The sequence below is a fragment of the Curcuma longa genome, unplaced genomic scaffold (assembly GCF_044706935.1).
Source record: "Curcuma longa cultivar G26 ecotype Majalengka, Jawa Barat unplaced genomic scaffold, ITB_CL_G26_1.1 contig_21091, whole genome shotgun sequence".
Lineage (NCBI taxonomy): Eukaryota > Viridiplantae > Streptophyta > Magnoliopsida > Zingiberales > Zingiberaceae > Curcuma > Curcuma longa.
This window is the reverse complement of record NW_027431560.1, coordinates 1,884-16,973: the sequence shown is the minus strand read 5'-3', so window position 1 is coordinate 16,973 and position 15,090 is coordinate 1,884. Positions and strand designations below refer to the sequence as shown.

The following is a 15,090-nucleotide window of genomic DNA, read 5'->3' as shown; positions in this document are numbered from 1 at the left end:
GAATTTTGGAGGATAGCAAAAATCTCCATCAGCACTCCTATAAGAATCATATGATCAAAATGCATTTTGTGAAGTAAAAAGAACCAAACATATATCTGAAATGCCAAAATACATAACTACAGGATAGAGAACAAACCTTAACAAAATCACATGATTTGTCTAACCCTGCTATGCGGTTGAGCTCCTGTAGGATGATATTATTAGGAAAATCGATCATGTGAATGCAAACTAAAAGACTTATACAAATTTCATTCATGTGCACAAATCATGGTCAGACAATGTCCACCTACCGATCCTCTAGAAATCTGATACTCGTTGTTGTTTAACCCTGTAATGGATGTCAAGCTGCAAAATTCACATGCAGTGTGTCATTAAAGTCCCATCAAACTACTTCTGCAAATGTTGTGCCAACAATATCAACTCATGGCCACAATTACTTATAGAACACTATACAACTATATGAAGGTCATTTTAAGCTTTTAAGGCCAACTCTTACCAATAGCTACGGGAAAGATAAACTAAAGATTATTAAATTTCATCAGTTTTAGTAAGAAAAATTTCAGCAGATTTGTCCCTCATTTTCAAGTAAATCTATACCTAAATCTAGCAATCTCACGGAGAGGCCCACCTATTCCGCAACCTACATCCAGGACCTAAATCAAAATGAAACCAACAAATAAAGTTGTAAGCATCAGAGAATATTCAATCAATTCATGAATGACATTAAAAGAAAAGAGACTAATACCTTCATCCCAGGTTTCAACCCCAACTGCAGTGCAAGGAAGTGTTCATGCCTCTTAATGCTTTCACGCAAGGACTCTTCTTTCCATCTGCATATATTAAACTTAGACATTAGAAAGCATAAAAAATAAGGATTGTTCGGAAGTTTAATGATGCTTCTTCAATTCAGATAATTTCAGGGGCTATGGTTAACAATAAATTGCTACTGCCTACCTATGAGCAAAGTGGAATGATTCTCCCCAACCAAATTCATAGAAGCTAGTGGCAAGATCATAATACTTGTTCACCTGAGATGCATAAAAGAAAATGCAATGCTATCATTCATTTGATAACATGTGATAAAAGTATATATTGGAATTGTGAAGTTTGAATATGTTAAACCAACAAATATATGGAACTTGATAACCACATAAATGAATAGAGCATACACGCATGGGTAACCCTAAATCAAGAACCAAATTCATATTGAAAACAAAATAATCAAACAATGGACCACTCAACTTTCAAAATTTGTAAATTGTAAGTAACGAAAAAGGTGATACTGATATATGAAGCCTACCATATCAGAGTAGTTTGCTTTTCTTGATTCTTCATCCCCTCCGTAAGAGGTATGGTATTTTTCATACCTAATGCAACAACCAGAAAACATTTATATATACGCATATATACCAAATGGATTTTCAGTTTTGGCCATATGGAGATTGAAGAATTTTAACTATACTGAGAAAAAAAGGATTTCTATTTTCTTGATAAAAAATCTGTATGGAGACTTTGATTGATGTCTAATTTATGTATTGAATAAACATATAGTGGAAAGAACCACACAAAAATAACAAGGACAATCATAATAGTTCTTTTGTTACTAGATAAATCGAAAACCAGGTAATTCACATAAAAAATTTAGTTACTGATCAAGAGAGTGGGTGTCAACTATGTTCTCAAAAACCTAATGGCAAGGGCACTACAAGATAATTCAATCTTGGCTGCTAAAAAACTCAAGATTCATACATAACACTTATTTGATCGTCTAACACCTACATAAATGCTATGATCTGAAGATTTATGGCCCACTTTTTCGTTGATTTAGCCAGTATATCTACCAGATCAGAGATTCACCTGAATGCTCACTATAGCAGATTTTTATCTGACTCCATCTTAATCCTAACACCGCATGTTAGATAAACTCATGTACAACTCACACTTGATAACTGCTGGCAATGCAAAAGATCAAAGAATCACAAATGTCTTGCTTATAACATAGAATGAGACATTGCGACAATGCACTTCTAGTAAAATGAAAGAAGTTCCAAATGTACTTCAATTCAAATAGTAATTTTAGCCACAACGGGCAAGAATTGCAAAGGCCATGTATAATAATTTTGAGATGTTGCCTAGTCAATCTACCAACACCTAGAAAGTCAACTAGAGAGTTGGTGTATGTTGCTTTTCACAACTATATGATGAAATTATGTCCAAACTTCAAGATAATTGTAATTCTATAAAATGGATATTTGAACAGGAAATAGATGATAAGAAAAGCAAATTCCCATTATATCCTCCCATGGTGAAAGAGGAGACTGCATAGGTTCATCGAGGCAAGACTAAGTTATTAGAATCATATGGATAACAAAGAATAGAAAGGGGCAAAACAAGTAGGTTAAGGTGTAGCAGTTGTATTCATTGGGATTAATCAAAGTGGGAGCAAGATTGTAACTATTTGATCCTTACTGGCCGAAAATGGTCAACTATGAGTTCGGCTGCTAAATTAATGGTGCATGTGATATTTCTAGTAATATTCTGATGGTCACAAACAAGTAAGGATTAGGCTAGAGAGAAATTCAAATATATAGAAGAGGAAATATAAGATACTGATCTAAAAGAAATCATAGAAGATCCCAATGGCCTAAAATGGGTCAGGTGGGGGGTAGCCTAGCACAATTCCGACCCGATGCGGGCTAGGCGGTGGCGGATGGGCCAGCACAACCTGCGTGTTGACAAAAGAGGATAGGGGCGATTTCAATGGTCAAGAAGTGAAAAATATCAAAATGTCTCTTATTTTGAATAAAGCAGTTAGTTTGAATTTTGGTCAACTTAGTCTAAAATTACCAAAATGATCCCAAAAAAATATTATTTTTTTTTAAGTTTCCTTATAATTATTCACAGGTTTAATTTTGTATTTTTCTACTTTTCTGATTCTTCTGTTTTTAAAGTACTCTTGTGTTTTTATATTATTCAAATTATTATTATTTTATTATTTTCCAGTTCAGTAGGCCCGAGACATGCTGGCTTAGCTTGACATCTAAACGGGCCAACTAGGCTGAGTAGTTTGAGTTAGGCACAACCCATTGACACCTCTAAATCAATCAGCAATTAAAGGGTTAAATCATAAAGTCCTACTCATGTAGTGTCGCAGTTATCATCCACCTAAGAAGGCATCGCATGAATAATGCATTTGGTAATTTGATCAATCATGCAGAAGAGGAAACCAACACATGCATTGAGAAATGATCTACATTTTGTGTTTTAAGGTTGAGATTAAAAACCCCATTTACTAGTTACTCAAACATGCTCACTATTGTGCCTTAAAATTTAGAAAGAACTGATCCTAATCGTAAGACATGAGATGAATAGAAAAATATACTCTTCAACAGCAGATTGAACATCTTCCTTGTTGATCTTGCCGCCAACTCCCGAAGCGAGATTCAAAGCTCCAGATTTAGACATCTTGCAGTCAACTTTCTAAGTGTTACAAGAAAAAAAAAGTGCCTGAGATCAGTTTCAGGGTATGACCTCTGAGGAAAAATATGCAGCAGATTTTAAATGGATGACAATGACCAGAAAGTCCAAAAAAGGATTAGAAACTACAAAAAAAAAAGGCCCAAGAGGAGGAAATAGCAAAATCGGCGACACAAAATATGAAGGCAAAGGAGTATATCAAATCAGTTAAAAATAACACGACCAAAATCCACCATGACTTCTCGTCCCAGAAAAAAAAAATCCAAAACTACAGAAATATTTCGTTTCAAAGAAAGAGCGAAAAACTATAATTACCAGCATAAAATCATTTCAAAAAACACCCACAGAGTGAACGAATGTCACAGGAAATAAGAGATGTTATGATAAAGATATCGACGGAAAATGAGAAAATTACACCGACTGAAGAGAGAGAGGTAGAGATCTCAAAATCGATGGTACTGGAGTCCGATAACCAAGTATGGCCAACACGGAGAGATAATTTTTAGGTTTGTTTATAGAAAGCACCTCGGTCAATAGAAGCCACTCACAGAGCACTACAACCTGTCCATTGGCTTTGCTGGCGTCGTATCCACTCCACATGGTGAGTGGGGACGACCATGAAGACGGTAAAAAAAAACACAGATCCAACAGAATCCTGATGTCGATCGATGAAAACCAGCCGGCACGTAACGACAGAGACAAAGAACCCTAGAGAAATGCAGGGGCGGAGAGGAAGAAGAGGGGAGCGAATGGCTTACCTCCGATGAATCGGGCAGTGGCGAAGAGCAGAGCAGGGCGAAGGCACGATAGGGTTGACGGCGGCACTGGCCTGATGGTAACACACGAGTACAGAGGGGAGAAAATAAATAAATATAATATAATTATTATAGTTTGCCAAAGTTGGGGTCCAACTTTACTAAAAAATAATGCTCAGGTATTCATGAAACTTTGATGCTCTTTAGGCAAATAAATTATTAAATTGAAAATGGCATCCCTCTACCGAAGGAAGCGAGTGGACCCACCATTACATCCAACCAAACACATCTATGTTATTTTCATAATTAATTATTTATTTATTTATGGATGGATTATCTTCTGCAAGTTATTATATATTATGAATTAATGTCTTCTGATGATGAAAAAATAATTCTGAAATATTAGTCATGAAGTTGATGTGTTGTACTTTTTGATTTATTTTAATAATTAATAAAAAAAACTTTAGTAAAATTAAATTTACCGTTTTTAAAATTAATTAATTTAAAAAATTAAATAATTAGATTAAAAATACATCTGATTAACTATTTACTTAACGATGATCTTACAAGAAACATCTGATAAGTTTAAAAATATATATCAAAAAAGAAAATTCATCTGCAGTTATATCACACTCTCCTCCTATGAGCCATCACACTCGCTGCAAACCAATTCATTAGTAATTAATAATGATTAACTGTCAACGTTTTATTAAGTTATTTGATTCAAATTATCATATATATAATTTTAATTATATAATTATCAAGTAATTATAATTATGAATATAAAATATAATTCAATATTATTTGATTTAATTTATTTATTTAAAAATAATAAAATATAATCAATTTAATATTTATTATATTATTCTTGATTCAATTTATTTTTAAAAAAATAAATTAAATTAATAATATTAATGATGATAATAAATTAATAATATATAAAAATAAATATAATTTATTTATACTTTTAAATTTAAAATAAATTTATATATTTTTAATAAAATAATTATTTTAATAAATATAATTCATTAATTTAATTTTTAAATTTAAAAAATTATATATATTTTTTAATAAAATAATTAGTTAAAATAATTTATTAAATTAATAAATATAATTCATCAATTCTATTTGTTAAAATTTAAAATAGATTATTTCTTTTAAATTTATAAGTATTTAAATTAAAATTAATTAATTCAATTTCAATTAAATTTTATGGTACATTTCAATTAACTCAATTTTAAAATCGAAAGATAATCATGAAAAAATTATTAACTTTCAAAATTATAATAAATCTTAGGTTGTCAATGTAATCACATTCTTGGAATATAACTCATTTGCTGATGTGGTGATGATGTTATATTACTTGAGAATTAATCATAACTAAAATAATTAAAATTATTTTAGATAGATAATTAAGATTACCTATGATAACTCTTAATTAAACGCTCCCTAATTGTTAATTAGCGACGCGACGCAGCCGACGGCTTTCTCTAACGGTGGCAGTATTTTTGGATTTGCTAATGTTTATTAAAACGTCCGTAATGTTTCGTAATTAAATGATTTATTATTTTAATATATATTTTTTGACAATTAACTCAACCACATAATTAAATTTTCTAAATACCTAAATTACACTTTTTACTTTTTAAATTATTAAAATATATATTAGTTTTTTAAAATTCCAATAAAATAAAATAATATAATACGAATAAATCTAATAAAATGATCTAATTAGTGTATTAATTATGCATTGTGAAATTGAATGCGAATTTCATATGAATATGTTAATATATTATTTGAGGTATATAAGGAGTGTAGTCTGGATTAGTCAATATTGGTATCCCTATATATGGAATATACACTCTGCTATGTTTTCAAGATCTTGCCCAACGACATTAAAAAAATTAAGGGTATAATCGAATCAAGCTCACAAGTTATTTGGACTTCGATTCGAAAAAAATTCATTCGATTAAGTTAATGAGATGAGTTCAAGTACCTGATTTAAAACTTGAAAATATTATCAAACTAAATTCGAGCTTAATAATATTTAGTTTGTGAGCTTGCGAACATATTCGTTAGTAGGCTCGCGGACGTATTCGTTAGACTATATATATATCTATTTTTTTTAGGTGTAGTTTTTTTTTATATGTTAATATTTATTTATATATTTTTAAAAAATAATATTTACTTTAATTTTAGATTAATTTTAAAAAATTATTAATTATTAACTTTAAATTATTCTAATTTTATTTATTATTATTATTATTAATTATATATCATAGGTTTAAAAACTTAATCAATTTTTTTTATTGATCTCTCAAAAATATATGTGACGTCGAACAGAATAGTGATTATTTTAGATGCAACAAAAGATTGGAAGAGAATTGTGGAAAGAACAAGTCGAGAAATTAGAAAAAAGGGTAGAAAGTCACGACGACGATGCCGCTTTTAGGATTTTTACCAAAAAAGAGAATTTTTATTCAATCAACCAAAATGATCGTAAACGGCTAAACACACCTATAAATAGGTTGTAAATCAAAACCCTAATTTATAAAAGTCAAAAATACCAAAAAAACTTTAAAATAAAAAATTACTATAAATAGTAAAAAATAAGTTTGAAGTCGCGGACAAAACACTAAACGATGTCAGATGGATCCGAAAGTGGGTCAGTATGGATTTTACCCGATACCAATTAAAGGTCTATGAAAGAGCTTCGATTAGTAACTAACCGTGCCTTATTCTGATATCCGAGTCAAAAAATTATAACTCGTTGAAGTTTAACTCCTCATACATCACTCATGCATATCGTACGTACTCTTTGTTCTCTCATTGGTGTTCTTGTATCTTCTTTCTCCGTCATTCAATGATTTCATGCTCTTCTCCTCTCTCATAAATTTTATATTGACATTATAAATTTTAATATTTATTTATTAAAGAATAAGAAAAATAATATCGCATAGTAAAAAATCAGATCGAGTTGGTCGAGTTATTGTGGTTGGTCTGAGTTCGAGTTCTAATTTATAGTGTTCAGGTCTAGGTCAGGTTCGGATTGAGATTTCAAGCTGTAAGGTGATGGATTGACTCAATCCACCTGTATAGATTTTTAACTGGTTAATCCGTCCACATTTCACTGATCTAATTAAAATAAAAATAGGTACCCAAACCAACCTACCTAATCGTCTAATCGGACGCCAACCTGCAAAATCGACACGGAAAAGAAAAAAACCCTCATCGATTACCCTAATCTATTTAGTAAACACAAGAAAAAAAACCCTTTCTCAAAATCGTAAAAGTAAAACCCTAATCGATTATCATCCGCCTCGCCACCTCAACACCTCTGTGAATCGCCGACTCCCATTCACTCGCCGCCTCAATACCTCTGTGAATCGTCGACTCCTATCCGCTTCGCCGCCTCAACGCCTTCGAGAATCGACTGCAGAGAATGCCTCCTTGTGAATCCTATTAATCCGGCAATCCCTAATCTCCAAGCTCGAACCCATCAGCCTCGGCAGTCCTTCAACCTTGATCTCCATTCTTCAAGCTCTTATTTGAGGTGAGAAATTTTGCTTCTTTTGCCAGTTGCCTTCTAGTTTGTTTGTGGTTTTCATAGCCTTTTGCTCCTTGTCCTCAGCCCATGTCCTGTATAATTTGTGCATGTGCGCAACTATCGAGCATGGCAAGACAAACAACTAGGCTTGTTGTTTCTTTCTCTGCCCATGCACACTGCACACACAAACAACACTTAGGATGTGATTTCTGTTTGCTTGATTATCAAGCTTGGAATCTCTGCAATTAAATTAACATCAACATTTTCCCTAGTGGCAAGTAAAATTTGTTTGCTTGTAGAGGGATTATTTGATTCTATGCTTAAAACTTATTTGCTTGTAGATTTTTTTATGCAACTTTTATGCAGGACTTTTGTATTCAATGTCAACTCCTCATTTATCAACTGAAGATTCTGCCATAAGTCCTATTTTGGGAGAAATTCAACCTTCAGCAAATAATACCAGTGAAACAATTCAAACCAATAATGTGCAACAACTTGAGACAATTGAAGAAGAGAATGAAAGTCCATATGCTGTAAAGAAAATAAAACGGACATCCAAAGCGTGGGATGACTTTAGAGAGGTTACTCTTTCGAATGGGACAATAAAGGTTGAATGTATTCATTGTAAACATCGGCTCACAATAAACAAGACTAGTGTTATATCCCATTTTTTGAGGCACCTCAAGGGTTGTATGAGGAAGCAGATTAGTGAAAAATGTCAAAACAATCTTACTATCTCTAAAACTATTGTTGAATTAGAAACTACCAATGTTGTCCAAAATTTCAAGTATGATCATGGAAAGATAAGGGAGATTCTTTATCACATGATCATTGTTCATGAGTTGCCATTCTTTTTCTCAGAATATAAAATATTCAATTTATTAATGAGGACAACGACTCCATATTATCAGTAGATTAGTCGTGCTACTGTGAAAAAAGATTGCATAGCTTTTTATGAAATTGAGAAGAAAAAAATAATGATATCGTTAAAAGATGTGAATAGGGTTAGTGTGACTACTAATTTATGAAAGTCAGATCATAAGATTTCATATATGGTTGTCACTTGTCACTTTGTGAACTTTAGTTAGAATTTGTAGAAGCGGAATCTGAATTTTTTAGATGTTACTCCACCTCATAATGGTGTTTTCATTTGTGATGTGTTAAATAAGTGCTTGGTTGAATGGGAAATTGAAAATAAGGTATGGTCACTTATAGTTGATAATGCTAGATATAATGATGTAGCTGTGAGGATGTTGAAAGATAATCTCTCCTATAAAAATAATCTTCCTCTTAGCGGTAAATTATTTCATGTAAGATGTTGTGCACACATCTTGAATTTTTTGGTACAAGATGGATTATCTGAAATCCAAGATATTATTTTCAATGTGCGTGAAAGTATGAAATACATAACTACCTCAAAGACTCGTGTTACTATATTTAGTGAAATTTCAAAACAATTGAAATTATCTTCAAAGAAGTTTGTTTTAGATTGTTGCATGAGGTGGAATGCAATATTTTGCATGTTATCGGCTACTTGAGAGTTCAAAGATGTTTTTCCTAGATATGTAGTAAGGGATGCAACTTATACTTTTTTGTCAAATGAGGAGGATTGAAAGAAGGTTAGTGTTGTTTGTTCGAGGAATTTAATGAAGTAACTCATCTTATTTCAAGAAGTGAATATCCTACTTCTAACTTATTCCTTACTGAACTTTACACTATAAAAAAAGTGTTAGGACCTTATGAGCTAGAAGGGGGGTTGAATAGCTCAACTTGTTCAGATTAGATCTATGTTGATGAAGACTCCTTGCGACCTAGCCACTCTACGAACACAATGCTAACTCGAATGATTTACTTAGTATCCACCTTCTTAAGATAACTAATCCAAGGATCTACTCTCAGCTCACCACTTCCACTAAATTTTCTCCTTCTCGGACAAATCCCGAAGGTGGAGAAACTCTCTTACAGCAGGATTATAATTTTTCAAGATAAATCAAAAACCATAAAGAAGAAGAAAAGAGATTTTACGATGATCTTGATGGATTTGCTTCTTCTTCTTCTAAGAATTACTCCAAGTTGTGTAGTTGAACACCAGATGAATTCTTTAGCATTGTAGCAAAAGAACTTGAAGCAAAATTGCATGAGCAGTGTCCATCAACAGCTAACTCTCACCATTTAAATATGTTCAGCTTCTCTTGAGATCAGTCGACTGATTTTCTCATACCAATTGACTGATTTGGTCAGCGACAAATAACAACCTCTGAACCTTCTGAAATCATGTATGATTTTATTAAATTTCAAATGTCAATCGACTGATTTTATTCATCAATCGACTGTTATAGATAAATCAAGTCACCAGTCGAATTGATTCTCTTCTGTTTACTTCTGAAACAGAATCAGTTGACTGATGTGAATAATTAGTTAAGTCGATTCTATTTTGTTTGCTTTTGAAACAAAATCAGTCGACTGACGTAAAGATTCAGTCAAGTCAATTCTATTCTATTTACTCCCAAAATAGAATCAGTCGATTGATATGACTAATCAGTCGAGTCAATTCTATTCTATTTGCTCCCGAAATAGAATCAGTCGATTGATGTGAATAATCAGTCAAGTTGATTCTAAAATCTCTTCGATTAACATGAATATCAGTTGACTGAAATTTTAAATCTAGCTAAAAAACTTAATATCGGTCGACTGATATTGTCTTCAGTAGACTAACACCAATATCAGTCGACTGGATATTATAATCAGTCGACTAATGAAGATTTTTACTGTATTAATCTAAGTTATCTTCCGCACATTTAATCCGTAATGCGCTCGTTCTTTCCTCTCTTGCCAAGAGTCTGGTTGTCGATCTTCTTGGACTTGATTTGTCTTACATCTAGCCTTCTGACTTGTAAGGACTTTCTCTCGTCAAGAGTTTGCTTCTCGACTTTCTTGGACTTTCTTTTGCCTCACATCCGGTCTTCTTACCTGTAAGGCCTTTCATGTACACTTGATGCACAAGTGAGATTTTTATATTGTGCTCTAAGTTTTACTGATGTCAATTATCAAAATTATAACTCATGGGCATGATTGCATCAACAATCTTCCCCTTTTTGATGTTTGACAACACGAAAATTTTAGAGCACAGCTATCTCCCCCTTTGACAAATATCAAAATATGAGGATAGTATAAGAGAGAGAAGATAAACTATAATGAGGGTTACCTCCCTCCAAAACAAGGCACACGGAAGAAAAGCTCACATAGCACATACATAACAATCAAGTCAACAAAGATAGAACATGTATCCAAAAATTGATGGAAGCATGGAGACAATACGCAAACACACAAGCCAAATACAAGCACAAATCAGAGAAGATTAAAAAGTGGAATGATTGCATTCACTTCAAAAGTTCGCATACATGTAGAAGCATTCAGAGGTGCTAAAACAAAATACAGCAAACAAACATCCGAGAGTGAAGGATGAAAGTCTAATCAAGGTCCATATCGGGAGGATCACAGTTGGCAGATGCCCCATCGAAATTAGAAGGCGGCGGAGGAGGATAACCTAACATCCAAGACTGGAACATCCCGGTCAGAAACGCAATTGATATGTCAATAGAGTCAAGATGACCGCTAAGCGCAAAGTGTAACTCCTCGATCTGAGTGTCAAGGGACTCAATAACTGCCTCCAAGTAATCATCCCGATCCGCCGGGAACTCATCGTCGTCAAAGGCATCTCGGGCTGGCAAAGGCGGTGCTCCCTCAGCCTCCTCACCACCAAGCTCATCGGCATGATCATCATGACCGTCGTCCCACTCCATGGTGTGAAAGCTCTCCCTCATCCCAGCTAGGGAGAAGTTGCATAGCCTAATAAGATCGTAGTCAATGAGAGGTTTAATGTTCGCCCTATTCCTAGTCACATCAATGTCTAAAGATGTAAGTTATGTAGTAATGAAATGAGGGAAAGGCATGTGGATCTTCTTCTGAATGGGTTTGGTAAAATGCACAATGCAATGAAACATATTGAGTCAAACATCGACATCTAACCTATGACGAAATTCGTATAAGAGAAATATATGACATAGCCACACGGAAGCTAGACCATGCATAACAATGGGGAGTACACACTCGACAATGACCTTATAAAGGACATTATCGGGAGCCGAGAGACCTTGAGTAGAGAAAATTCTCTTATTTAGTGGTCAAGCTTGGTGAAAAAAATGCTCAAACATATGATCGGCGGTCAAGTGAGCAAACAGCTCCGGAAGAGGCTCGTAAAGAATCGAATAAAATATAAAATTATTGTTGATTAGACGACAACCCAAAAAGGAACGTCAAATGGTCGAAGAGAAATCAAGATCTCATTTGGCCACACGAGATCAATACAAGGGAGGGTCATCACTGACACAACAGAGGTTATCATAGAACTTAACGACCAGATCTAAATGCATGGGACCAGGGGCGGAGCTACAGGGGGGCGCTTGGGGGCGGTCACCCCCCCCTGCCCTCCTGACTTTGAAAAAATGTGCAAGTTTTAACCTGCCTAGATCTTTAACAAAGTCAATTTCAAATAGCATCAGCAAACATAAACATTATAGAAAGAGCAGGACACCCCATAACGTGAAGCCGGAAAAGCTCAAATTGAATACTATAGAGTTTTCCAGTGACGTCACTAGAAAATGATCGAACAACCAAATAACCAAACAAATGCGGAACATGATTTCATCATAGAAAATCTAGAAGGATAATAAAAAAAATCAATGCTTTACCCCCCCCCCCCCTTCCCCCCTAACTTTGAAAAAACGCTTTACCCCCCCCCCCCCCCTGCGCTCTTTGATAATGTATGTTGAGAAGGATATTGCTCGCAATTTTGATGTCAATTCTGTCATAGATGAATTTGAGTCTATGAAAAAGTGAAGAGCGCAACTTAGATTGCGTTGAATGTAACTTATTTCTTAATTAATTCAAAATTTATTTTATTAGTGTGACAATGCGATGTTAAAAAATGGTCCCCCTGGCAAAAATTCTGGCTCCGCCCCTGCATGGGACTGTCACAAAACATGATTGTTTCTAAATGATAATGCGTGACAATATCCATGACATTGAGACATTGCTCACGGAAAAATTTATCATGCAAATAACGAACAGATATGATTTTGAATGAACTAGGTCGTTCACTAGAGCCCTTGCCCTTAGAGGAGGTCCTAGAAAAACCTTGACTCACTTTAACATGTAAATGTTTATGTTTATATGAATGCACGAATGCATCAACAATAATGGATTAGAGATAAAAATGACATGGAAATGTGGAAGGAGAGTAAGGGTTGGGATTTTACTTAGGGGCCAGTGTCGTCGTGTATACGAGTTTGGAGTTGGAGTGTCTGCCAACAACAATGGATAACGCAACCCTAAAGACAAGAGATAAGGGTTAAACCTGAAGGCATTGGAATCCTGTTGACCATGAATCAACGAAGGAACAAGGGTAGGATTTACCGGGGTAACGACGTACAGGGCGCCCGAGAGATTGTCGGTGCAAAGGAGGTTGGAGGACGGTCGAGAAAAAGGAAATGGGAGAGGCGATGCAAGAGCTTAGCTGAAAGAACGAGAACAAGAAGGAGAACAGTCGACTTGCAGCGGAGAAAGTCGTGAGATTAGGGTTTAGGTTGAATTGTGATGGCATCGGACGGTTTAAAACTCTTGTTGGGTGTTAAGTCAGTCGACTAATTTAGACAATTAGTCGACTATATCAAACCACAGGGGACTATAATTTTGCTCAGTCGAATCAATTTGTTTATGTGCTAAATGTTTTAACCAACTAGTCGACTAGAATGAAATCACTTGTTAGAACCTTGTGAGCTAGAGGGAGGTTGAATAGCTCAACTTGCTCAGATTAGATCTATGTCGATGAAAACTTCTTGCGACCCAGTCATTCTATGAATGCAATACTAACTCGAATGATTTACTTGGTATTCGTCTCCTTGAGGTGACTAATCCAAGGATCTACTCTCAGCTCATCACTTCTACTAAATCTTCTCATTTTCAGATAAATCCCGAAGGTGGAGAAACCCTCTTACAACAGGATTATAATTTTTCAAGACAAATCAAAAACCACAAAGAAGAAGAAAAAAAGTTTTACAATGATCTTGATGGATGTGCTTCTTCTTCTTTTAAGAATTGCTCCAAGTTGTGTAGTTGAACACCTGATGGATTCTTTAGCATTGTAGCAAAAGAACTTAGAGCAAAATGGCATGAATAGTATCCATCGATGGCTAACTCTCACCATTTAAATATGCTTCTCTTGAGATCAGTCAACTGATTTGGTCAGCAACAAATAACAAACTCTAAACCTTCTAAAATTGTGTCTAATTTTATTGAATTTCAAATGTCAGTCGAATGATTTTACTCATCAGTCGACTGTTATGGATAAATCGAGTCACCAGTCGAATTGATTCTCTTCTATTTTCTTCTGAAACAGAATCAGTCAACGTGAATAATCAGTTGAGTCGATTCTATTCTGTTTGCTTCCGAAATAGAATTAGTCGACTTACATAAAGATTCAACCAAGTCAATTCTATTATGTTTTCTCCAGAAATAGAATCAATCAACTGATGTGAATAATCAGTCGAGTCAATTTTATTCTGTTTGCTCCTGAAACAGAATCAGTCGACTGATGTGAATAATCAGTCGAGTCGATTCTAAAATTTATTCGACTGACGTGAATATCAATAGACTGAAATTTAAATTTGACTAAAAACCTTAGTATCAGTTGACTGATATTGCCTTCAGTCGACTGACATTGGTGTCAGTCGATTGATGAAGGTTTTTACTATATTAATCTAAGTTACCTTCCGCGCATCTAATCCGTGATGCGCTCGTTCTTTTCTCTCTTGCTAAGAGTCTGGTCGTTGATCTTCTTGGACTTCATTTGCCTTACATCTAGCCTTCTGACTTGTAAAGATTTCTCTCGCCAAGAGTTCACTTCTCGACTTTCTTGGACTTCCTTTTGCCTCACATTTAATTTTTTTTTACCTGTAAGCACTTTCCTGCACACTTGATGTAAGCAGTTTAGGTAACTGCTGAGCAGTTTGGGTAACTGCTCACCACGTCCACCACGCCGCCGCCGCTTCACCACGCCTCGCCGTCCACTTCGCCACGATCCGCGCCCACGGAATGCACGTACTGTGCTCGTGAGGGATGCAACCTCTCCCTATTTAAGGGAGAGGAAAGCCTTCGGCAAAGAGGAGGTGCTGGGTTTAGCGATCGGCGAGAGAAGGGGCTTCTCCAGCGAGAGTGGAGTGGATACCTGTGTGTGTGTGTCCAAGTGGAAGA

General features: G+C 34.7%; 1 protein-coding gene across 1 annotated transcript; it reads right to left on the bottom strand.

Moving 5' to 3' along the window:
• Positions 1-136: 136 nt before the first annotated feature.
• Positions 137-3,465, bottom strand: LOC141817587 (cycloartenol-C-24-methyltransferase 1-like; the record flags this gene model as incomplete). Its single annotated transcript, XM_074705223.1, has 7 exons — positions 3,383-3,465; positions 1,301-1,367; positions 955-1,028; positions 746-830; positions 598-653; positions 291-345; positions 137-184 (listed from the first exon to the last, which is right to left on the bottom strand). Coding segments are annotated over exons 1-7 (468 nt in total), but the record flags the coding sequence as incomplete, so codon positions are not given.
• Between the last annotated feature and the right edge of the window lie 11,625 nt (positions 3,466-15,090).